Source organism: Bacillus rossius (genome assembly GCF_032445375.1).
Source record: "Bacillus rossius redtenbacheri isolate Brsri chromosome 4 unlocalized genomic scaffold, Brsri_v3 Brsri_v3_scf4_2, whole genome shotgun sequence".
Lineage (NCBI taxonomy): Eukaryota > Metazoa > Arthropoda > Insecta > Phasmatodea > Bacillidae > Bacillus > Bacillus rossius.
In genome coordinates, this window is record NW_026962011.1 from 43,692,911 (window position 1) to 43,716,834 (window position 23,924).

Here is a 23,924-nt window from a genome sequence, read left to right on the forward strand (position 1 = left end):
TGTAGCAGACATTCTGGTTTCCGCACACATTATTTGGTACTCTGTACATATGTTCTTTTAGTGTTTGAAATGTTAGGTAATTTGTGTTGTGTCATCCTAAAGTGTTCTGACATATAAAAGTGTTCACCATGTATTCTGTTACGAATTTGACGTGCAAATTATTCCGTGACCACGCACCACCACCACTCTGCGGCATCGCTAAACTGCTAACTTCGCATACTGAATGAAAACCGACCCACTCGTTTCCCATCAGTATGCAGGGCTTGCCCCCGACAAGTCATCATCTACTGACTCTTAGAGACACGCCTGGTATTCCTTTTGGAGACTGTCGCGGGTTGTGTCATGCCCTGCGCCTTGCAGTTACAAGTCGCGACACGCGCCAGGACAAAATCACCGCGACAGTAAATATTCCTCATCCCTAAAACTGCTAATTTCACAAATGTAATTTAATTCATTATAATACTTTTTAATTGGCTATACCCAGACACATCTCAGCCAAATTCCGTTTCTGTTATTCAAATACCGATACCTAGGTATAAGCTTGTAATAGACTTCTTTTATTGAAAATATTTTTTGTTAGTTTAAAATATTTACTAGAATGTTTTTATTTTATAATGACTGAAACTATTTAATATTATTAACAGTTATAATGACCTCTTTTTTTTCTTCATATATATGCGGATGAAACAGTGTACCTAGACATAAAATTACGTAGCATTATGGCTTTTACTCTGAGTTTCAAGTTCTTGATTTCATCTGCATACAAAGTGCATTAATTTTATCCATCGCCCATTTGTAGTGTTAAACATTTTGGAAAGTACCCCTGAACGTGACTGTAGCACATTTTTTTAATGGACTTGGTGTGTGAGACCAACCGTAGGCTATTAACCATTGAATTCCTTGCACTCACGTGAAGGTGTGTCATTGGCAAGTAGGGATGGTTAAATGGGTACAGATTGCGTCGCTTATTGCGTTGTTTCCATAACAAGTTGTCATGGAGGTTAGGGAGGGATGTTTACATTACTTTTTAATGTAATTTCACGTGTGAAATAATTATTTTTTGAACTTAATACAAGAAGATTTCTGAGTTATAATGAGTGAAACAGACGAGCAAGGAAAGGTGAGAATGTCAGTTTTTGAGGCAATGGTCTCAAAGTTAGTTTCGTCAGCTGTGTTAACAGTTGTACAAAAGTGAAAACTAAAATACGGTCAGAACGAGCTAAGAAGTGCTTTTTATGTAATTTTATTCAGTATCGTTGCACGGTGTTGCTTGTAGGTGTGCAGCAGTTCATGCTTGTCCTATCTTAATTTTTCCCTTATAATTTAGGTAATTTACCTTATAATATAGATATAACTAGTTTATAACCAGAAACAAGTACCTACTAAAATATTTTATATATACTACCATGTGTGAGCAAGTTACACCATTTATAGTTCTCTCTTAACCGAAATCAGGGCAGGGGGCATGCAGTAAAGTAGGAGGAAGATAGAAAGTCTGGGGAGGCGTGTCGGAGGGGAAGGAGATTGGGGCGAGCTAGGAAACTGGCTGCAGAAGTGGGTTTTTAGGGGGAGGACAGCAAGTGGCAGTAACTCTTTATCGGTGGTTTGGTTTGAGGGGAATAGTTTACAATTTCATACAGTAAAAATATTAATAATGTCATCAACATGGTGGTGCTTGCATCATTATCACCCCCACAATCTTAATGTAAAAGTGTGGGAATATGGGAGATTTGGTTGGGAAAAATTCACATGCTTGTTTTACATGAAATAATTTTTCATAATATAATTAACGATACAGTACACAGATACGGTACATTCTACTTCACCCAAAAATAAATATGTAAATTCCATCGCTATGCAATGAGAGATTTCGTAACACATTAACATTTTATACATTACATTGTACTTTTTTTGTTATATCATAAGACATTTTCTATTCTAGAAGAGATGGGTTGGAACCATGATTGGGCCAGGGTCTGGTCATTATGATTTTTATTTTTCATGGTTTCCTAAAATCCTTCCAGTCCAATGCTGGGATGATTTCCTGCTACAGGCCTTTGTCTTGACAGTTCTGATTGATGAGCACCAGAAAAAAATTTTACTGTTAAAATTAATTTTTGGTTGTGTGATTTATTTTGAAACTGCGATAAGGTATGTCCTTTGCCTGAATACGAAAACCAATTAAATTATTTACAGTCTCATAACGATCATGTCAATATGTTAAGCTAAGATAGAATATAAAACAAAAACTAGGCTCTTTGGGTTAACATTCTTCTTCTATCCTTCAACTTTAACTACAGAATTTTCCCTGGCATTGCTTACCCAAAAATTCATAAAAGTTACCCAAAAAATTTTTAACAAAATTTTATTGTGATATGCTTGTAATTTTCATCATCATTACTGTGGGACCTTGGCATCTAGATGCTTGGAAAATATTTGACTGAACCACAAAAATTAAGTTTAGGATATTTAAGTGTAACTACCATTATATTGAAATTCGTAAATGGAGTTTTTGTTTAATCTGACTGTATGCCTGCTTTCATTTTTAAAATACATGTAAATAATTCAACTGTCCTGCTTGAGTGGTGTTGGTTGAACTTGTGTGTAAGTGATCTCACATGTGGAGAAACAGGATTGTCTTCGTAGAGGGTCATTTAACGTAGCGGAACACACACACACTCACCCATGTGCGACTTTCTGCTGTATCTGCTTTTTCCTGAGCTGTCCTCGGGCTTAAATGATTGACTCAGCAGCTCTTCTGTCAAATAATGCTTTTAGCTGACAGGTTCAGATGGATTTTTTGACAAAATGCAAAACATACTGACGTGACATTTCCTAATTTAAGTTTATTTATTTAAATCGATAGAATTTACACCAGATGTTGGGGTATTAAGTTACCTGTTCCACTCTTTAAGGGGCCAGCCTAGTCTGGGGTGTATTTGTGTTAGTGAGGCGGGATGGTAAATACGACGCTCGCTGGTGATTCTAGTGCGGTATTGCCTCTTAAATGCAAGACTATTGATTGGTGCATAGGGCACCTAAGATATTTGAGTTATCTGCTTTGTGGCAGTGAAAATTCTTCTGAGGCTTATTATTCGTGTTCACCAGTGTCGTCACCCATAAATAATCACTTAATCACTGGCCTGTGTGTTCTCATCAAGGCTATTTGGATTGGAGTATTTATTTTAAAAAAATTTCAGGTTTTCTGACAAATTTTGTAATTATTGTAATAATTGTGTAATAAGAGCCTGTAATTGCACCATAAATTTCTGCTAGTCAAATATTGTGAGTGGAAATCGCATGAAAAATTCTAACAATTTTTATTCTGTGATTTTCACTAAATATAACCATTCTTTTGAATGTTTAGCTAATGGTAGTAAACATGTACTTGGTACTTATCTAACCCAGGTGTAAATGTTTGTATATGGTTCAAGATTACATAATTTAAGGAGTTTTATCTTGGCAAGATTGTTATGAGATAAACTGCAGTTACGATGTTTACTTTGGTATCCATTAACAGTGTCTTGAAAATGAAAAATAAAAATATTTGACTTGTATGGTGTGTTATGTAGTGTTAGATAATGGGTTATTGGTCCGGTAACTCTTGTTTTTCATTAGAGGTTTTTTTGAAGTGTTATAACCAATTTCATTGTTTAGTTCTGTATACTGGTATCAAGAGAGATTTAAAAAAATATTATATATATTTAATTTTTTGAAATAATTTTATGTAATACAATTAGTTTTTTGTTGATTGATATTTGGCAATTTTACTCATTTTGGTGCAGGAATAGATTTCTGGGATGCATACAGGGGTAGAAGTGGTGGGAGTCTGATAACAGAATAACCATCGTCAATTCATTTTGACTCTTCGTCTGATACTTCCAGCTCATTATTTTATTTTCGTGTATTACCAGAGATGTTGTTTGCATCTGTCACCATTTCGCCGATCTTGTTCGGCCACCCATGGTGTAAATTTTCTGCTTTCCTGTGGTTGTCTGTACGCCGCACAGCTGGTGAGAAGAGAACGGAGCATTGATCAGGATGAAGTGGTTGGGGGAAAGCGAGAATGCCACAGGCTCACTGCAGCATCTGCTGGGTTCTCCACTTGAGGGTATCTGGGTATGACCCCGCTGGGAATCAGACCCGGATCGCCTGGGTGTAGGCGAGTGACTCATCCGCTGCGGTTCCTGGTGTCTTTCCTACATGTAGCACCTTGGCTACACGGGACTTGGGGCCATCTAGCCAAGGTTGTGTTTGTGTTAGTGAGGCGAGTTGATAGTGCAATGCTCGCTGGTGCTTCTAGCAGATCAGTTTTTCTTGGGCTCCTGTGAAGTTTGAGAAGAGAAAAAAAGTTTCACTGTATGTTAAAATTTGATTCAAACATTATGTGGCGGAGAAATTGAGATAATGAGTGTAAGTCTTTAGAGTAATTTCAAAAATCCATTCGGATGTTTGATACCTAAAAATTATTTAGAAAACACAGGTTTTAGCCATTTGACTCTTCTAAAAATACTATTCAAACACAAAAACCAACACCCTCAGATAATCTTTAGATGCTTTTCCTAAACAAGCAGTTATTCAATTGGGTGGTTTCTTCCAAAGCTCTGCACACCGTAGCACTTAAATTAGAAGTGTATGAGGTATAAAAATGTCAGCACCTTGAAGTATATATTGACACACTTCTTATGAGGATTACAACTTATTTACAAGTTGGTGTTAATTTCTTTTTATGTCTTAACTTGTTTTGATGTACGCTATTTGCTCTTTGGTCGACCTCAAATCAATTTAAAAGGTAGTTAAAATTTAATTTTATGAATGAATTTTTGTTTGCAGGATTTGTACAGTCACCACGGTGTGCTCGTGAAAACTAATCATCCAAACAGGGAAGAAGACTCGCAGTGTTCCGGCACCCTCAGCATCGTTGATTATGTAAGTTTTCTCATACCTGTAATGGTTTTTGCCTTATTTCAATTCCTCTGTTAATAGGAATATATTTTTTTCATTTTTTCATTTTATTTTTTGTTGCGATGTTGCAGAGCTTTGGTAAATGCATAGAATGGAAGCCGACCGACGATTCAGTGGATTCAGAAATGAACGACCAGGAGTGGGCGATGGTGAATACGCATGGACGGAGAGTTCGGACACTGAGTGGTGAGAAGGAGTAGGAGTAGTGAATATTATGCAGTGCGTGTATGATTCACTATTTCTTAAAGACGTTTGAAAGTCTTGCTTGTTTTTTTTTATCTACTTGTATTTTTTTTTTTTTTAATTTTCATTTGCGTGGCTACTTGTCAAACCTGTACTGTAGCAATGTGATAACCATGTTGAAATAAAATTTTCATTTTTAAACTTGCATACTTACTTGCATTTACCATAGCAAGGAAAATATTATAAGGCAGTCTTTAATATCGGAGCAAATAGCAGTTGCAGAAATAAAATTAGAATTTTCCTCTCATAAAATATTAAATTGCTACATTCAAAAATCCTGGTTTGATGTCAAGTGAAAAGGATAGAATGGTGTGACAGTTGTGTATAAAGTTGAAGGCATAGTTGATTGCAGTACATATATTATTAGCTCAAATTAGAAATGTTTGCAAGTGGCCGAATGATGGCTTAAAGTTAATGTTCTTTCATAATGCAGAGTAAAGTGTGTTACTGCACGTTTTTGGGGCAATACTTTTCCAGAGTGTCAAAGCCGCCCACGGCCGATTCGTATCGAGATGTCGGATCTGAAGAGTTTCCGGGTGACGAGGAACAGCCAGCAGATTTCGCTGATGCAGCGAGACGGGACCACTCACAGCTCTTTTTTCTTCCAACATGCAAATGCAGATTCATTTGTGGGAGCTCTGAAGGCAAATGTCAAGATTGCCAAGTAAGGGCCATTCTTGTTTAATAAGCCTGTGGTTTTTTGTTTAACGTTTGTTTAACTTTATAATTTGGAGAAATCATTTTGGTTTCAGTGTTGAAAAAGGTTTGGATTTTGCTGAGGTTTCTTGAGCACATTTATTTTAATATCTATAACTTGTTTCAGAGTTGAATAAATTTTTAAATATCTGGGAAAAAAAATAATTTTGGTGCCCTCACAGTCTTGGTTTGGTTTTAAATTTACTTAGGGATTTTTTTTACATATCAAAATTATTTGCCTTATGCAATTCTGAGAATGGCCTTTTTTATATTTAAATTATTTTACCTTTATACTTTTTAGAACAGTGCTAACTCTAGACAGAATTATTATTTCTGAAATGCATCATTAGTTAAATTGCTTAGCTGTTGTTTTCAGACAGGCCTTAACCTGTATTGGAAAGTGCTTTTAAAGGTAACTAATGTTTCAGGTCGAAGAAAGATAAGCATCTCTATATAGTCCTAGACCAGCCAGAATCTCGCGTGCTGGATCGATCGTTTGCTGAGCTCGATCTGTTCACGGAAAACACCTCGGATGTGGTCTGGAAGTTTGTTCGTAACCTCCACCACCGCCCGTACGAAACAACCCTGGAAGCTTTCTCCAAACTCACAGACATTTGGTGTATGTTTCATACTCAATTGAACTTTTTGAATAGTTTAGTTTTGATATGTGTTTAAAGAATTTAGTCTTGCTCAGGGAAGCTCAAATGTATGATTCCAAGCAATCAACCGATCACTCTTAACTGATCGTGTGAATTATAGGAAATTTAGAATAGCACTTGCTTACAATTTATAAATGTTTTTATAAATAGTGTACTCAAACTAAAATATTAGGTCTAGCATGAAAACTTTAAGAACAGGTTAAAAAGGTCACATACAGTATAGGTTTTCTCTCTTAAGTATGATTATAAATGTTGAAAGTACTGAAAATTCAGTGAAGTTATAATTTAGAATTATTAACCAGAAATGAGTTAAACAAAAAATATGCTAATAGAACAAGTTCAAACATAAAAATTGTTTAGCAGGAAAAGTAGTTCAATGAGAACTGATTCATAACTGTAAAACACCAGGATAACTCAGTGCTTGTTGAGGTTATAAAATTTCACAGCTTTTTGTAATTGAGTTTAAATTAACTAAGTGTTCCATCACAAGTGTGATTAATATTTTTTGTGTTACATTAATACTTTAAGTTTAATAATTCTAACAAAATAATACGTGCTAATTAGAGTAGCATTTGTGAACGAACGAATATGACATTGTTTAAATCAGCTGAATTTGACAGTTATGTTGGTGGTGTTCCAATGCACATTAAATAAGAATTGGTCAGCATCCTTCAATGCATGTATTCAACTTCTATTTGACATTTTTAGAAGCAGTGCTAGAAATCTTCATTCAGAATCCATCAGATAGTGAATTCAACACCGACATGTGTCTAGTTACCGAAACATATGTCGGTTATGTGTATTTGTGGGATTGTTACGAATGTGAATGCTACGGTTGTGCTCAATCTTAACTGTATGGTTAATGAACTAAAGAAAAAAAATGCTCTTTCAGTGGTAAACCATTTTTAATGTTGAATGTTTTATGTTGTAAAACAACTTTTCTTGATTTTATGCTGATTTTTTGGTGTGTACTTTATGTTGCCATTGAATTGTACATATTTACTGACCAGTTATCTCAATTTTCCCAATTTTTTCAAATATGATTCTCAAATTAGAATTACAAAATGTTAACTCAAATTTACCCCTTAATTCTGACTCTAAGTAACAGTGGTTAAAATTAAGATAACATGCAATAAAAAATGTTTATTATGCTTTTAAAGCATATAAACCATTAAATGTTAATTTCGTGAACTGTGTTCATGAATCAATACATATAATTTTATCTAGGTACGTAATTACATCTTAAAATTACAAAATTTTGGGTACAGTGGCAGGATAAGTACAGATAAAAAAAATAGGTGTATTTATCTTTGTTGATTTGTTGAATTTATTACATTTTCACAATTTTTTTTCTTGAAAGCTTTTTCCATTAATCTAAAATCTTACAATTACTATAGATTGCAGGGTTTTGGGACTGGAAAGCATTATACCAGTGCTCAGATACTTGTACTTGAAGGAATGGGCTGTGTTTGGTAAGGTTGAGCCTCAGATGTCTGCTGTTGTGCTTGGTGCTTCTTGCCGCTAAGCGTCGCCGGTGTGCTCGCGCGCAGTGTACAAGCAGCCGGAGCAGCGCCTCATGGAGCGGGAGGTGGCGGAGCTGCTGAACCGCAGCCTCACCCTGGACGAGACGGAGGCCAGCGTCGCCGGGGAGGACTACGCGGTCATCAGGATCCGCGGGGGCCCCGCGCTGCCCCCGCGGCCCCCTTGCCCCCGCGGTCCCCCGCTGTCCGTGGACCAGTGGGCGCGGTGCCTGGACGAGGAAGGCCGCGTGCCGGACCCCGACCGCGTCAAGGACATCATCTTCCGCGGGGTGAGAGCCAGTTCCTGTCGTTCCATCTGGTGATTACTGAGTGAAGATGTCGCTCTGGTTAAAAGTTGGTCTTACATTAGAGATGACCGGTGTTCAAATCCCAGTCGGTCTATCCTGAGTTTGGTTTCCCGTGTTTTCCTGAAAGTTGAGATTAGCGTTTTTTTTTTTTTTTTTTTTTTTTTTTTTTTTTTTTTTTTTTTTTTTTTTTTTTTTTTTTAACATTTTACGTAAATTATTTTTATATGAAACAAATAATCTAAGACTGATTGAAATGTTTTTAAATTACTCTCATTTTTGTGTATGTAATCGTTTGTATCAACAAAATAATTTTCAAAATTGAAAATTTTAGTGGTTTTAAGAAAATTTCTCCTCAACAACCCCCTTCCCCCTTTTTTTTTTACACCACTCTATTATGGTTTCCTGTATGATGCTCTCTTTTTCAACTTACTGTATGTTTGGAGCAATTTTTCTTGGACTCCTGTGAGGTTTGGAAAAAATAGTTTCACTGTATGTTAAAATTATATTTGAGAAATATCTAATATTCATGAATAATTTGATGTTTGATTCAAATTTAATAAAAAATAAGTATTTTCAGAAGCATGAACTACATTTGTTTATATATCTGGACACTTATTTCTTTGGAATACCACGGTGCACCCGGAAATATTCTAGAAATCACAAGGATTCCCTGGCACACACTTTGCACATCACTGAAATATGTCATGGCCAGTTCCTTCCCCAATATCTAGCTGCTCTGTGTAGGTGTGTATAACTTACAGTAAATGAGATTACAAATCCAAAATTTTAACAAACACACAAATAAATTCACACATTTATTCATAAATCTTTATATATTTTTATCTTTATAGAGTCAAAAGGGTTTTAATCCGGCACTTTGAGGACCATGGCCATTTATATTAATGATTTTGCCTAATTGATTGACTGTCGCTACAGTTTTGACGGGAATATCCAAGACAAATTAATATATAGTACAAGTGTATTTAAATCATGATATAACTCTATTGAATGAAAAAATATATATGTTAATTGGTCTTGTTTGAGAAAATCATTAACTCACCAGAAAATAAAGAAACACGGTTTTGAAACGTAAAGGACAGTAAGTATGAAATCTCGAGCGAACCAAGAGCTGCTGCAGTGCAGTGATAAGGTCAACGGCCGTCTACGGAAAGTGCTGACCCGCAGAACGCCGTGAGTGCGCTGTGCTGGCCGGAGAGGCGGCGACGGGGGGATGGTGCTCTGGCGTTGCAGGGGGTGAGCGCCAGCCTGAGGTACGAGGTGTGGAAGTTCCTGCTGGGCTACTTCCCGTGGGGCTCCACGCACGCCGAGCGTCAGCAGCTGCGCAAGAGGAGGGTCGAGGAGTACTTCCAGATGAAGCTGCAGTGGCGCAGCATGACGCCCGCCCAGGAGCAGCGCTTCTCCGACTACCGCGAGAGGAAGAGTCTCATCGGTCAGTGCGCCCGGGGGTCAAGACACACGGCAGTTATAGTAACACACGGGGCTTGCTCTCCAAAATGACGCTCTGTGTAGAGGCCCGGAAAAATTAGCATGTTGTTATAGATGCTATATTTTTGCCTATTTACATATTAAAAGCTATTTCTTGACTTGATGTAAGCTTTTGGACATACGCCATTGCTAAAGCTAATGTCCAAAAGCTTACATCAAGTCATGCACTCCCATTGCGCAAATCTTTCAAAGATAATTAAAAGCTATTTCTTGCTCATTTACAATATAATGCTATTTTCCAAACAAGCGTTTTTTTTTTCTTTTTCTTCAGCTAAATTTGTTGAAAATGTCATTCGATTGTTAAATATCCTTTATTAAAAAGCCACTGTTTTCAAAATTGTTGCAAAAGCAATATTGTCTTGTACAGTTTGTCCAAAACACATTAGCATGTATAATTTAATTTTTTTTTTATGTATTTTTTTTCGCCCTCCTCGTTCCCCCATCTGAGGGTGAGGTGGTCTGTTAGGCAGCCTTCCTTTTGCGCTGTCCTGCTGCAGGACAGCTGGGTAGCAGGCACAGAATGACAGGTTCCTCCAACTGGGAGCCAGGGCTATGGCAACTGGTCTGGTTGGAATGTGGGGCCATGACTCGCGGTGCAGTCGGGGCACTGATCCATGTCCTGGAGAGGGGGGGGGGGGTTTCGTGGCTCCGGTGGTCTCTTGGGTGGCGTGGGCGGAACGGTGTCACGAGGACAGGCACTCACGTCAACCCTCTCCGAATACCATTTTGGCGGAGTCGGTGGTAGTCGGGGTACTGAGACTGTAAACCTCATGAACTCCTTCGAGACAGGAGACTTGTGTTCTTTTTTCAGGCACCGGGTCACTGGGGCAGTTCAAACAGGGGCTACGAAGGCTTGCAGGATTGCCTTTGGTGCCGCTCGCTGCATCTGCGCAGCCACCCTGTTCTTAGTTTTCACGTGGGAAGGACTACCCACTTTGACCAACTAGTCTAGGAGGGCTTCTCGCCTCTTTACTCCTCTCTTGTAGCGATAGGGCAAAAGGCCAGGCGGGGTAGGAGCAGGGAAGAGGTGATGCAATAGTTAGCTGCGGCTGCCAATGTCTAACTGACCAGGCTCATGGTTCAGTGCGCTGTGGTAGTGTACCTGATCAACCACCCTCTCCTCAGGCCCGACTATTTTCACATCGGGCTAATGTCGCTGAGTACTTCCAGTCCTGCCCAAGTGTTCACGGTGTGGCAGCCATGGCAGTGGATTGCCACTGAGGAACCACTCCACTGCTGTGTTGGGGAAAGAGAGAAGGTGCAGGCTGTATTACCTGTCCCTTCCTTTGAGTCGGCAGGGTGCCAACAAACGGCATTGAAAGGTGATAAACTCAGTACCTCAGTTAATACATAAACACAACATGTCCACCATCTACCGATCTGCATTTTCTAGGCTGCAGTGTGGGAGGTGTTGCGTAATCACCTGAATGACCCTGGCTGTTTGGTGATGACTTTCAGAAAAGGACGTCTACAGGACGGACCGCACCATCCCGTTCTTCGCTGGCGACAACAACCCTAACCTGCAGCTGTTGTCGGACATTCTGATGACGTATGTCATGTACAACTTCGATCTCGGCTACGTGCAGGGCATGAGTGACCTTCTTTCTCCCATACTGTGCCTCATGACGAATGAAGTGGACGCGTTCTGGTGTTTCGTTGGCTTCATGGACAAAGTGGTAAGCTTGTGTGCATTTCTATTTTGCATTCATACTACATATTAATCTTCTTAACTGAAGGTTTGTACAGATTGTCCAAATTTTGGGAAGTAAGGAAATAATAGAATGGGTCAGGGAAAGTTGGGGAAATTGCTTGAAAACCTGTAAAGTCATGGAATATCTGCAGAAATGGTATTTGAGGGGAAATTTCATGCTCCAGTCTGCGATAATGTAGACTGTGAAAGCCTTTTTGTTTCCTGATGGTATTTTGGTGCATAGTCATACATATTCATAGGCAGATGTGAGGTTATGTTTGGAATAAAGAGTTAAAAGAGAACTAGGCTAGCAATGGGCAGTTTGGAAGCTGTATTTTCTTTGTTTCTTTCAGAAAATTTCAAAATGGGTATATTATTTTTAAAAATTCAGGGAAATTTAAAATTTCGGTTAGGAAAAGTTGGAAATTTTATTACAGATTCATGTTGACACCTTGTTTGTAAAATTTTTTGTACTTATTTTAGCAATTAATGTAACATACTTTTACAAGTACTTTATTCTTATGTTTGACATGCACCTTAATGATTGGAATATGCCATATAGAAAGAAAAAAAACTTATCTTTTCTCCATAATATGCTTCTGATTTAATCTAGCTTTCAGAAGGTGAATTTACATTTCACTTCAGACTTCCTAGTCATTTTTTCCTTTATGTTTCAATGAGTTATTATTTCATATGTATAGTGTACCAAATTAAATTATGTTTTCTGTGTTCTATCCCATTGGCATGTATGAATTCTATTACAAACATTAAGACCTGTAAAAATTATATATTTTTGATATTGCTCATTACATTTAGGTATTTTGAATATCAAGGAAGCTGTAGAAACAAAGTTATATAAAATTATGACGGATGTGAAAATGTTAATAAATGGTAATCCTCGGCAGTTGTCATTTTTCGATTGAACACTCTAGCGGAAGCGACTGTGGACCACGTTCCTAGACGGGTGCCGGCGTGTGCAGGGTGTCCACAGTTAGTACTTCCGTACTAGATCTAGTACACTTGTATAAGTTTTTTAAGTGGTCTAGTACATTTACGCTCAGATCTAGTACTTTTTTCTTTAATATACGTAATAATATTACAGTAACTCCAATATGTTTTATTATTTTAAGCGTGAGTATTTTTAAAAACTATGGAATATATGTGTGTGTGTGGTGTGATATTTAAGTTGGAGCATTGCAATGTCATAATAACTTCCTAAATTGTTACAACCATAACAGATTATAATTTAGGCCTAGTGCTTTTTTTTTTTTTTAAATCTAGTACTTTTTTTCTCACCTAAATTGGTACGAAATATATATATATTTTTTTTTGTTGTGGCCACCCTGGGCGTGTGTGTGCGCAGAGCAGCAACTTTGAGCTGGACCAGGCGGGCATCAAGCTGCAGCTGACGCAGCTGTTCGGGCTGCTGGGGGCCGCCGAGCCGGAGCTGGCTGCCTACCTGGAGCAGCACGAGTCGGGCAACATGTTCTTCTGCTTCCGCTGGCTGCTCGTGCTCTTCAAGCGGGAGTTCTCGCACCAGGACATCATGAGGCTGTGGGAGGTGCGGGCGTGACTCGCCGACCAGGGGCGGGGGTTTAGGGGTTTCAACACCACCCCCCCTTAGCACCAAATCTTTAATTAATTGCTTATTCATCACTCAAACAAATTTCATATTAAAATTAATAAAAATTTTTACCATTACAGTATTTATATTTAAGTACCGAAAACTGCTAAAATAGCACTATTTTACACCTTAAAATCCAAATTTTCCCGGGGGAGGATCCCCGGATCCCCCGCTTTAATACGGTGGGTGGCCATGCTTCTTAACACCCCCCATACACAAATCCTGGCTACGCCACTGTCACTGACACTATTTGTGCCCCTTCCACCACACGCCCACCCAAACAGCGTTTTCACGAGTCCAATGACACACGCGTCGAGCGAGATGAAAACTGTCGGGTTACTGGAAACACAAAAAGTTATTTCTATCACATTAAATCTTATTCCAATGTTCATGATCTAAAACAAACTGGTATGCATTGGCTGCCACCGGTTTCAGATGCATATATGTACTTTAAAATAATAATGATTTCAGATCCCGTAAAGATGTGTTTGACAGTAGTTATTAGCAGATCAGTATTGAGTACTCTGAATCATCAAGTACCAAAACTGTGGTTTTTTTTTTTTGTGTTACTTTTATTGACATGGCACTGAATCTGCCATTTTGAATGAATGCATGTTCAAATTGTCACACTCTTTAATTCTTCACCTGGACTGGTTATACAAGTTTGCAGCTAATTTTTGTTTTGAGTTCCAAAAAATTTTTTTTATGTAATGTTTTGTTTGTTTTTTTGGTAGGTTCTATGGACTGACTTACCTTGCCAAAATTTTCACCTACTCATCTGCGTAGCGATCCTGGACACAGAGAAGAACATACTAATGGAAAACGGCTACGGTTTCACGGAAATACTGAAGGTAAAGACTTCCTTAACTGTAGTGATCGGCGAATAGTTTCCCTTGTAAGAATCGGTTCGTAGTTAACTGTGCACCGTGTTCTGCAACTGTTCAGAGCGTGAACGGCGTTTGGTTTCAGCACATCAACGACCTGTCGCTGCACATAGACCTGGACAGCTCGCTGAGCAAGGCGGAGGGGATGTACCGCCAGCTGACGGCCGCCGCGAAGCTGCCCGACCCAGTGAGGCGGATCGTCGGCCTGGAGCCGCTGGGAGAGCCCTCGCCCGAGCCGGAGGCGGCAGCCAATGGCGTGGACGGGAACCACTCCTGCCCGGCGGCCGCCGTCTCCGCGGCGACCGACCCCGAGGACGCAGCCTTCGAGCGGTCGCTCAGCTTCAACTACCTGTAGGGCACGCGGAGGCGTTCCTTCCCGGCTCGCCCGGCCAAGTGCGGGCAAGTGCCTTCGGTTTGCAGGTGTTCACTGCGTTGTAGAACTGTTACAGTTGTTTTAATCATTTGTTATGATCTGTTTATTTATCATTTGGGTTATTTCTTGTAACTTTTTATTTTATTTTATTTTTTTACAAAGTAATGAAAAAAATTAATCATTTTATGCTGCAAACTGAATTGGTGAAGGACCGAGTGTAACTCGCAAGTCCTGTGGTAGACGTAGGAATTGATTTTAAAAAAGGGGACTTGTTATTTTGGATGGGGTTTTGTGAGAGGTACGTAAACTTATGAATACTAAATGATTAAAAGTGTTTTCAGATAATAAAATTGTTGGGGATGAGTGTGTGTTGTACCAAAAGTAGTTTGTTTTTGATACGCTAGTGAGGAACAAAGGTAGAAAATGAAGGGTTGTACCTATTTGCAGTCAATTGGTTAAATATTGGATACAAGTACGTAGTAGAAAATATTTTATATGTATTTAGTAGGTTTTTCCTAACAGTGCATTTTCAATTTTTGATTTTCCTTGCACAGTTAGCACCCAAAAACACAATTTAATTACATGCAGAGCTCAAAAATGGCAATACATTTTAGGGTTTGCCCTTGTTTTTATGCACTTTGTACAAACCAAACATTTATACAACCTTAAGTCTTAGGCCGGTATTCCAAGACACAAAAATAAGGGTTTAGGTGTCTAATATGCTACACTCGTACATTAACCATATTCCTAGTGCACGAAAGGACACGGCCAGTCCCTTATTTTTAGGGAACGGATTTTGGTGTCCTTACTGTTGCTAATCTGATGCCCAAATTCCACGCATGCGCACAGCTAGCTCACTATTTTGTTGATTTTGTCCAGATGGCAAACCTGCATATGGCGCCATTAACTTTGATGATCACTTTTGTGATCATCAAGAGGATGTACCAAGCGTGTTGGTGTTTCAAATGAACTTTACGGTAGCGAAACTATTCTGGAATACATTTTGTAAACTTAAGTGGTCATAATGAGAAATAATCGCAACTCAAAAAGTACTTCAGAAATTCAGAAAGGCAGTTCTATTTTTGTGTGGTGATGCTGCTATCCCTGGTATTTTTGAAGTAACAATTGTATCAATGGTTGAAAAATGTGTTCGCTAGAATGCGTTTAAACCAGTTTCTAGCCTTGTACAGGGTAACTTTTATTAAAACAGTTTTCTTCTTAACTGGATACTGTTTGGGCGCATTAGGTTATGTCTGCGGGTTAGGTTTACGGTTGTATCCCAACAAGGCAGTGCTACTTTACTGGAACGTCTTGGAATACTGTCCTCAAAGATGAAAGCTTCTAACTGTGTAGGTGTTATACTGTTATATTAATTATGTATATTTCTTGTAAATTCAATTTATAATCAAGTTTTGAAGGTGGTAGATATGTTTGTAAATACATGTTGTACAGCACATCTTGCTAGGAAGATAATGGAAAACTTAAAATGAATACAGATAGGACAGCAAATTCCCAGACACAAAAAAACTTGAAACCAAAAAAAGTTGTTTGTTCAAATGGCACAGATTGCAATATGGCATGTAGAGCAGTGTGCATCAGTTACATGTGTTAGCTGTAGGCCTGTGCGAATTTCAGTTTTTTAGTTCAACTCGAATATGGAAACAATTATCAAATAATTTGCAAATAATATCAAATTCAAATAGTAAAGTAAGAATTTTATAATCTCACAAAAAAAATTTTTTTTCATGTCATGTAACAACTCCTGGAAAATTAGACCCATAATACTAAAGTGAAATGTTGGTTAATTCAAGTCAGCTACAATAATTATGTGGAAAAGTTTGTTAAAATATTTAAATTATGAAATAATTATTTTTTTAATAATGCAGCTAACCTAATTTAATGTAACCAACCAACCAGCCTTTCATTTCAGTTCTTATTCGCCTTATTTTCCACAACATTTTCCAGAAAATTTTTGTGAACCTCAAAATACCATTAAATCCATTGCAATTTATTTTATAAAAAAAATTAATCTTTTTTTAATATACTGTATTCCCAAATTGATTGAGCTCACATTTATATATTTTAACCCTATTTATTTGAAAGTTTTCGTTGTTAATGGCAGCCAAGTAAATTGTTTTTGAGTTCAGCAATATTATAAACAATTTTTGCAAATTTCATCTGAAATCATAAACCATTATTAACATTTTTATTATATTTTTGAGTCGCAATGTCTGTTTCGTCATAGATGTGTACAGCAAGTAAGCTGTATCAAATGGTGTTAAATCACTTGTGACTGTCTATTTAACACTGTTGAAACTATGACGATTACTGCTTTTAATGACCATCTCATTGGTGTGTCAGAGTTTTGTGGTGTTGTAATTTGTTTATTTTATTTCCACTTCTGGTGTGTGTGCTGAAAATACAAATAATATTTTGTTTCAAAGTTTGAAATGTCAAACATGCCGTGTTTTGAATTGTTTACACAATTTTTTCCATTACTGTTTAGCGAGACAGTCATGAAAAAAAAAAACTTACAATAAGTTCTTGTTGCATGTTTAAAATGTCACTTATTTTTCATGTTTTTAATTATGAAGTCACATTAAACATCAAAACGAAAGGGTATTTATGTAGCTCAAATGACAATCTCAGCAGTGAATGTTGATACATAACAAACTCACGAGGTATGCTATGGTAAATATTCGTTATGTTGAAGTGTTAGAATTCGAGGTTGGATCAAATACAAATTGTTTTTTATTTGTATTCAAAAATTTGCACAGGCCTAGTTAGCTGAGTTCAGCAAGCTATAAAGTTCAATATGCTATTATTTTGCCTCTGAAGTTACATTTATTTCCCAATTAATATTTTCTTCTGTATTTAGAATTTGCTACATTCTTAGACACATATATTGTAACTTTTAAAACTCTGAAAGTGGGATACATATTATAAACAATGGCATCTTTCGCTGAATTTATTTTATATTAAGATGAACTAGTTTGAATTTTGTATACAATTTGAAAATGGGACATGGTTTTACAATATTGATGATTTTATACATTTATAAATTTTCAGGCAAATTCATCATATTTAGCAATAATATAAATAGCACAATAATATTTAAAATTTTGCATGAGAAATGGGTGCTAGTTAACCATCACATTCATAAAAAATATCACAGGCACACTACTGTATAAAAAGCAGTAAACAAATCAAAGAACCTCCTCAATTCTTAAAAAGTTTTAGCAGCCAAGTAAATGTGAGGTTGAGTAAAACTTGTGGGGAAAAAAAAGTTGTGACGTTAGTAAACTCCCTATACACATATAATACCATTCACATTACTAATAAATATTACTTAAATGAAGTGCATCTTACATGTATTTGTGGGTAAAAACTGTTCTTTATGGGAAACTAGAGATCAGAAGAGGGATGTGTCTTGGAATCAGTGGTGTCTTAGACTAAAGTAAATACAGTATATATGCAACAGTAGAGTAGATAAGGAAACCTAAAACTGTGTGCATGTAAAATCTGTAGAAAACATTAAAAGGATTCGTAAATGATGTGCCAGATTCAGAATAGTGATTTTGTTATAGTAGGTATACAATCTACATAATTGGGAGTATTGTGCTAGGAAAAATTTTTTAAATCACAATATTTTTATTGTGCTTGGACATAAATTTTTATTATAACTACATCTGCCTTTCGATGTAATTCTTTTTTTTTTTTTTTTTTTCGGTTTGTAGTGTTTTGAAGTAACGACTGAAATTAACTAGCCCGATACTGTCGTAACCTGATGTAGTGCGGTTGGAAATTTGAAAGTTAACTTCTTTTTTGACAATATTTTTTACCATTTCTTTTTTTGCTACAGCAGAGAGTGACTTGTAGTTGCTTATTACAGCTTGGTGGTCTACTTTAATGTAAGATAAGTTCCATGTAAATATTTGGCCCTTAAGTTACACAGGGTGGCCATTCTCTTAGCAAAACCAAATTCCAGGTTTTATCCAGGATTTTTGAAGTGTTTCTAAGAAATTTAATGAAATGTTACTACATTAATAAAAATATAGGTAACCATGTTGGTTACGTCAAAACGAATAAAATTGACCATTTAATATTACGTACCAGCTATTTAATATTATATCAAATTAAAAGTATTCCTGTACAACTTCATTAATTCTGATATGAAAGTGTTTTCCTTGAACATAATGTATGTTCTTTAAACTATGAAAGTAGCATTCAACAGCAAAATTTTATGAAACATTGGAATAAATAATACAGCAAACCATAAAGGGACAACTAAAATTACATCAGCTGCCAGGAATATAAACAGTACACACATGACAGTAATAACAGTTAACTAAAATATTTTATATCATCGCCATTGTTTTTGTTAGTTGATTGCTATAAAGCAAGTTCCTAGATTGAAATTCTTCATAGAGAACCTTTCAATCATAGTAATCTGCACATCATATATAATTTTTTTTTTAAAGATACCTCCTTGCCCTTTTTTTTTTTAACTATCATAAAATCACGTAATAAAGGTTATTTTCTTAGGGTCGCTCTTGAAAAAATGATTTAGTAAGAAACTTGAGGGAAAACAGAATTATGACACCATCCACTAGTCTAGTTTCTTCCACGTTTAACATAATTTTTTGGTTTTATTCTGCAATAGAGCCTCCAATCTTTAACAAGACAAATCAAGATATTAGTTTCCAATGGTCATGGCTTCTGTTTGTTGTTACCATCGGTGAAAATCTTCAGATGTAAAAGTAAAAATGAAAAAAAAAAATTATTAGAGAAGACAGAAAATAAATTGAGCAGCGACTTCCTCCCCATGCAAACCAAAGTGTTATCTTACGAGATGTCACATTGCTCACATCCGCTGCGGAGGATCGCCTGTAAACAGCACACATGGGTATAAGTGGTGGCATGGAAATTTCACGAATCATGATACAACACCAAAATTAACAATTAGTGACAAAACAGCAAAATAATTCAAGCGAAATAAAATTGAAATTCAACTGTAAAGCAAGTGTTAATCTTTGAATGTGCAGTTAATAAAATGTAATAAAAAAAGTTTTAAACAAGATTATTATGGAGTAAAGTAAAACTATAACCACAACATTAAGCTATGTGTGCACTTAAGAATTTCAGTTGTTATTTGTTTAAATGATAGGTTTTTTTTTTACTTATTATGTTTCACCATGTACTGGAAGTTTTTATACTGTATTTTATTTTCAGAACTGGAAACCGCACAAAATTATATATTTGCGAAATAAAACCGAATCGCCCAACCTTAAGAACGAAATGTGATAAAAAATAGCACCATTTTTTTTTGTACCTTGTACTGATGGCTGTCAAAAGTTCATGTTTTTCTCATGGATTTCCCTGCAACAAAAAAATTCACAGTTAATTCAAGGTTTCCCTATTTTCCCTGTCAGATGGCCACCCTGTTACAGTTGGGCACTCATTCACTATTGTAACACATAATTGCTCCTCGCATTGTTTTTAGCTATAAATTAAGAATTGTCAATAAGTATTAATATAGAGAGCCAAGAACAATATTTAATATATTGTAAAATGTTCTGTAATGTTCTAAAATGGATAATAGTTAATAGCATTTAACTAAATGTGCTTGGAAGTGCCAAAATTAGTCTGATATAATCTTGTTTGAAAATTAGGATTTTGGATATTCATTCTCATATATAAATGTTGGACTCTTATATTAAATTGTGAAGACTGGTCAACCTCAAAATGATTACTAGTGAATATTTATGGATGAATATGGCAGTTAACTGAGGTTATTTGAGTGAAACGTTCAATAAGGACGGTTCTATGTTTTGAGGAAATAGAACGAAATGGATCCCAAAACTGAAATACAATTTTATATGTAATAGTTAATAGTGTTGGATCGGTTTTGAAAATGTGCCTGTTCTGATTCTCATACTTATTTGAAATTCAATTACAAATTCAGATTTCCCTGTATTTTCTAAACCATAATACCAGTAAAAATAGTCATAATAGAATCAATAACCGGAATGATAAACTGTCAAATGGTAGTTGTAAGTGTTGTAAAACACGTAAAATATTACCTTATAAAAAAGTGCAACATTTGGACGCTGACGCTCGAGTTCTCGCTCAGCTGCCAACTTGATGTCCACTGGCCAGGACGATGGTTGGCAGAAAGATGCAGATAATCTGAACACTTTTAAATTCTTGCTAACTTTCTTATTTTAATCAGCAAGGGATTAAAATTTAAAACTGCTTGTCCTAATGTGCTGGCAGATGACTCATGTGAGACCGGCGGTGTTTACGTTGAGTTTTTTTTTTTTACCCAGGAATGACTGCCAAAAGCCAATACCATAATGTTAGAATTGACTAGAATGCACTATACTTCATGTTGGATCAAAACTAGTGAGACTTGCAATCAAACTGATTTGGCAGCACCCGTTTTGTTAAACCAACTCGTTTGAGAGGCCAAAAGTTTTGGCAGTTGTAATTGATTGCAACAAAAATAAAATTTTACGGAGGCAAGTAAGACGTGGTGTCAAGCTTGCAATTTGGGGAGAGAGGGGGGGGGGATTTTGTTTAAGTTTACGAACTGTGACTCAACTAAACATTTAAGACTTTCAAAGGACCATTCAACATTCAAGGGTTGAAAAGCAATTTCAAGAATCAAACTGATAATATAAATTAAGTTGCAAAATACATGGGTCAATATAATGTCAACAGAAAAATACAGAGCAAGTAAAGAGTTAGACTGTGCCTGTGTAAATTGTCTTTTGCGAACGAGCAAGGTAATAGACAGCTACCGTGTAAAGTTTCACATGTAAAAGTCTGTATTTCTCAATTATCCGTTTCATCCCATTGTCCAGACAGATAGACATTTTATTGTACTGCCAACATCTACATATTAAACATATGTAGTATATTCAAACATACAGAGTAAAATCCCTGATTCCATTCCTAGGGGGTTGGGGGAATGCTCTACAATATCTACTGGGCACTCACAGAATTGAGTGTTATTTAGGCCTATTATTTTTACAAAAATAATATCGAGGACTTACCGGGACTGTCTAAACCTTGTGAATAACCTTTCATAAATGGTAAGGAAGCAATCTGATTCAAGTTCAAGACAAATTAAATTTAATAACGTGATCACAATTGAGTCATTAACTTCTCATTTAATGTTTGATTACAAATGATCATGTACAATAACATTATGTTGACTCCCAAACAGATGTGTCATTGGCCGCATGCAAGACAGACTCAGCAGGTGCTTGCTTCACGCTCTACAAATCCTCAAGATCCATTGAATGTTAATTGTGTTCTGCTTATATTACTGTACCATTATTGTATTTTGAACTAGAGTATTTTGGAGCCATGTAATGCCAAGATACTATTTGTGTGGGGTTTTTGTTGAATAATTTGTTGCATTATGCTGGATTTTAAATAATTATTTTTTTCAATAAATATCTTAACACAATATCAGTGTTCACAACAAACCTTATTTGCAATTATTTATTTTTTTACTCAACTCGTAAGTGGTCCCAGAGGGGGAGAAACCAGGAAATATAAGGGAAAATGTGGCTAATATAGAATTAACAAGGGAACATGACACACAAAATTAGGTAATTGTTTAATATAATTTTTTTACCTTATAGTTAATTGTTTTGAATAGTGTGAAATACTGCAGGATATTCTGTAAAGAATTTTGTGGCTGCGTACAAATTGGAAAAGTTCATTTGTTTATTTTATTTTTCTTAACTGACCACTATCAAGTTTGGTCCCCCCCCCCCCCCATTCCATAATTTGGCACAAATCTACACTCAAAAACTAGTTACCTAATGTAAATATTTATACCATTACTTTATATTTGGTGTCTTAAACAATACTAAAGTCAGTGCTTAAAAAGTTATATTCAAAGCAATGCTCTCAACTAGGCAGTGTTTGAAATTGACTAATTGTAGCAGGTTATAACATTTCGGAGGACTTCACCACTACACAGGAGTTAAAAAATGTGTTTCTTTTGTATTCGAAATCAACCTACTTTTAAAACATAACATGCCTTAGCAGTAGTCAGTTGTGCAGATAACATTTGGCATTAATGTATATGTTTTATTTTAACCACACTATTGAAAACCGCTATTACTATGTTATTTTTATATGTATATCCTAATCTTGTAATGATACATGAATGACAGATATACATTGAAACTTAAGCTAGAGCAGTGGTTCCCAAACTGGGGGTCGCGGATCGTTTCGAGAGGGGTCGCGAAAGGTTTCCAAAATAATTTTAAAAAGTCGAAAAATACTCTCGAATAGAGTAACGAAAGAAAAAATGAAGTTCTGCCTAAAACAAATTAATTTACTTTAAAAGTAAATAAATACTAATTTACCATTAAACTAATTACTAAACACTAAAGACGATTGTGGTGAATTAAAAATGAAATATCTTCTCAAACTTTCAATATATCTATTTATTAATTATAGATTAATACAAAATAAATCAGCTACATAATTCTTGGCTTCTGGGCCTGCGATGTATGTTACATCGGCTACAGTTATAAAGTTTTTAAATAAAAAAATAGCAAATATGTAAAAAAAAAGGAACTGATGTGGCTTCAGTGCGACACATGTGCCTGCTTCTCGTTAACAAGTTTTTCTAGGTTTGGCTTAATTTTTGAGATACAAAAAAAAAGATCATCTTCCACATCCAGCCGATTTCTCGCCTTGGTTTTTATATTAATCAGTAGACACCTGCGAGTACTCGAAATTCGAGTTTCGAGTCGAGTTTTTTAGTAATACTCGAACTCGAGCTCGTGGCTTTTCAACAACTCGAAATTCGAGCGAGCTTTTCTTGCACTGTAGCTATAAAAAAAAAGACTCTCATTATATCGGAATAAAAGTCTTACAACACTATTATCCTTTACTTTATAATGTAACATGATCGACCGTTTACATGAACACATCATTTTTACGTACCCGGGATTTACGAATTTCCGTGATTAATTTTTTTTACTTCTTTAATTTTCCGCATAGCATTAATGTATCACTTTCCTGCTTTATGCGGAAGTATTTCCCGCTTTATGCGGAAACATTTCCCGCATTTTACTGTAAAAAGCGTTTAAATTGTCCGGGGTCTCATCATTTACGCCATTAAATGTGTGATATAAAGTCCCGTTTAAAATTTTTATGAAAGTTCCTGCCAGTTATGGCGCACGTAAATATAAATATGAAGAAAAGACAAATGAACAACAACTTACGAAGAAATATGGATGATGTACCATAACTACAGTACAATTCCAATAGTTATCTTAAGATAATTACCATAAAAAGAACAAGATTCTTTGTAGATACCATAACTACTGCAGAAGCATGATAGTTACCACATTTGCACTATAGTTACCGTAATAACCGAGATGTGTATTTACCGTGATGGTAATGTATTTATTTAGGACATAT

General features: G+C 36.2%; 1 protein-coding gene across 1 annotated transcript; it reads left to right on the forward strand.

The window, feature by feature from the left end:
• Nucleotides 1-818: 818 nt before the first annotated feature.
• On the forward strand, nucleotides 819-21,964 carry LOC134541769 (TBC1 domain family member 15). The gene is made up of 11 exons (XM_063385432.1): nucleotides 819-1,120; nucleotides 4,834-4,929; nucleotides 5,037-5,151; nucleotides 5,686-5,872; nucleotides 6,333-6,523; nucleotides 8,114-8,373; nucleotides 9,643-9,841; nucleotides 11,356-11,573; nucleotides 12,951-13,148; nucleotides 13,946-14,062; nucleotides 14,181-21,964. The coding sequence occupies exons 1-11, from the start codon at nucleotides 1,094-1,096 to the stop codon at nucleotides 14,448-14,450; spliced, it is 1,878 nt and encodes a 625-aa protein (XP_063241502.1). The 5' UTR covers nucleotides 819-1,093; the 3' UTR covers nucleotides 14,451-21,964.
• Nucleotides 21,965-23,924: the final 1,960 nt, after the last annotated feature.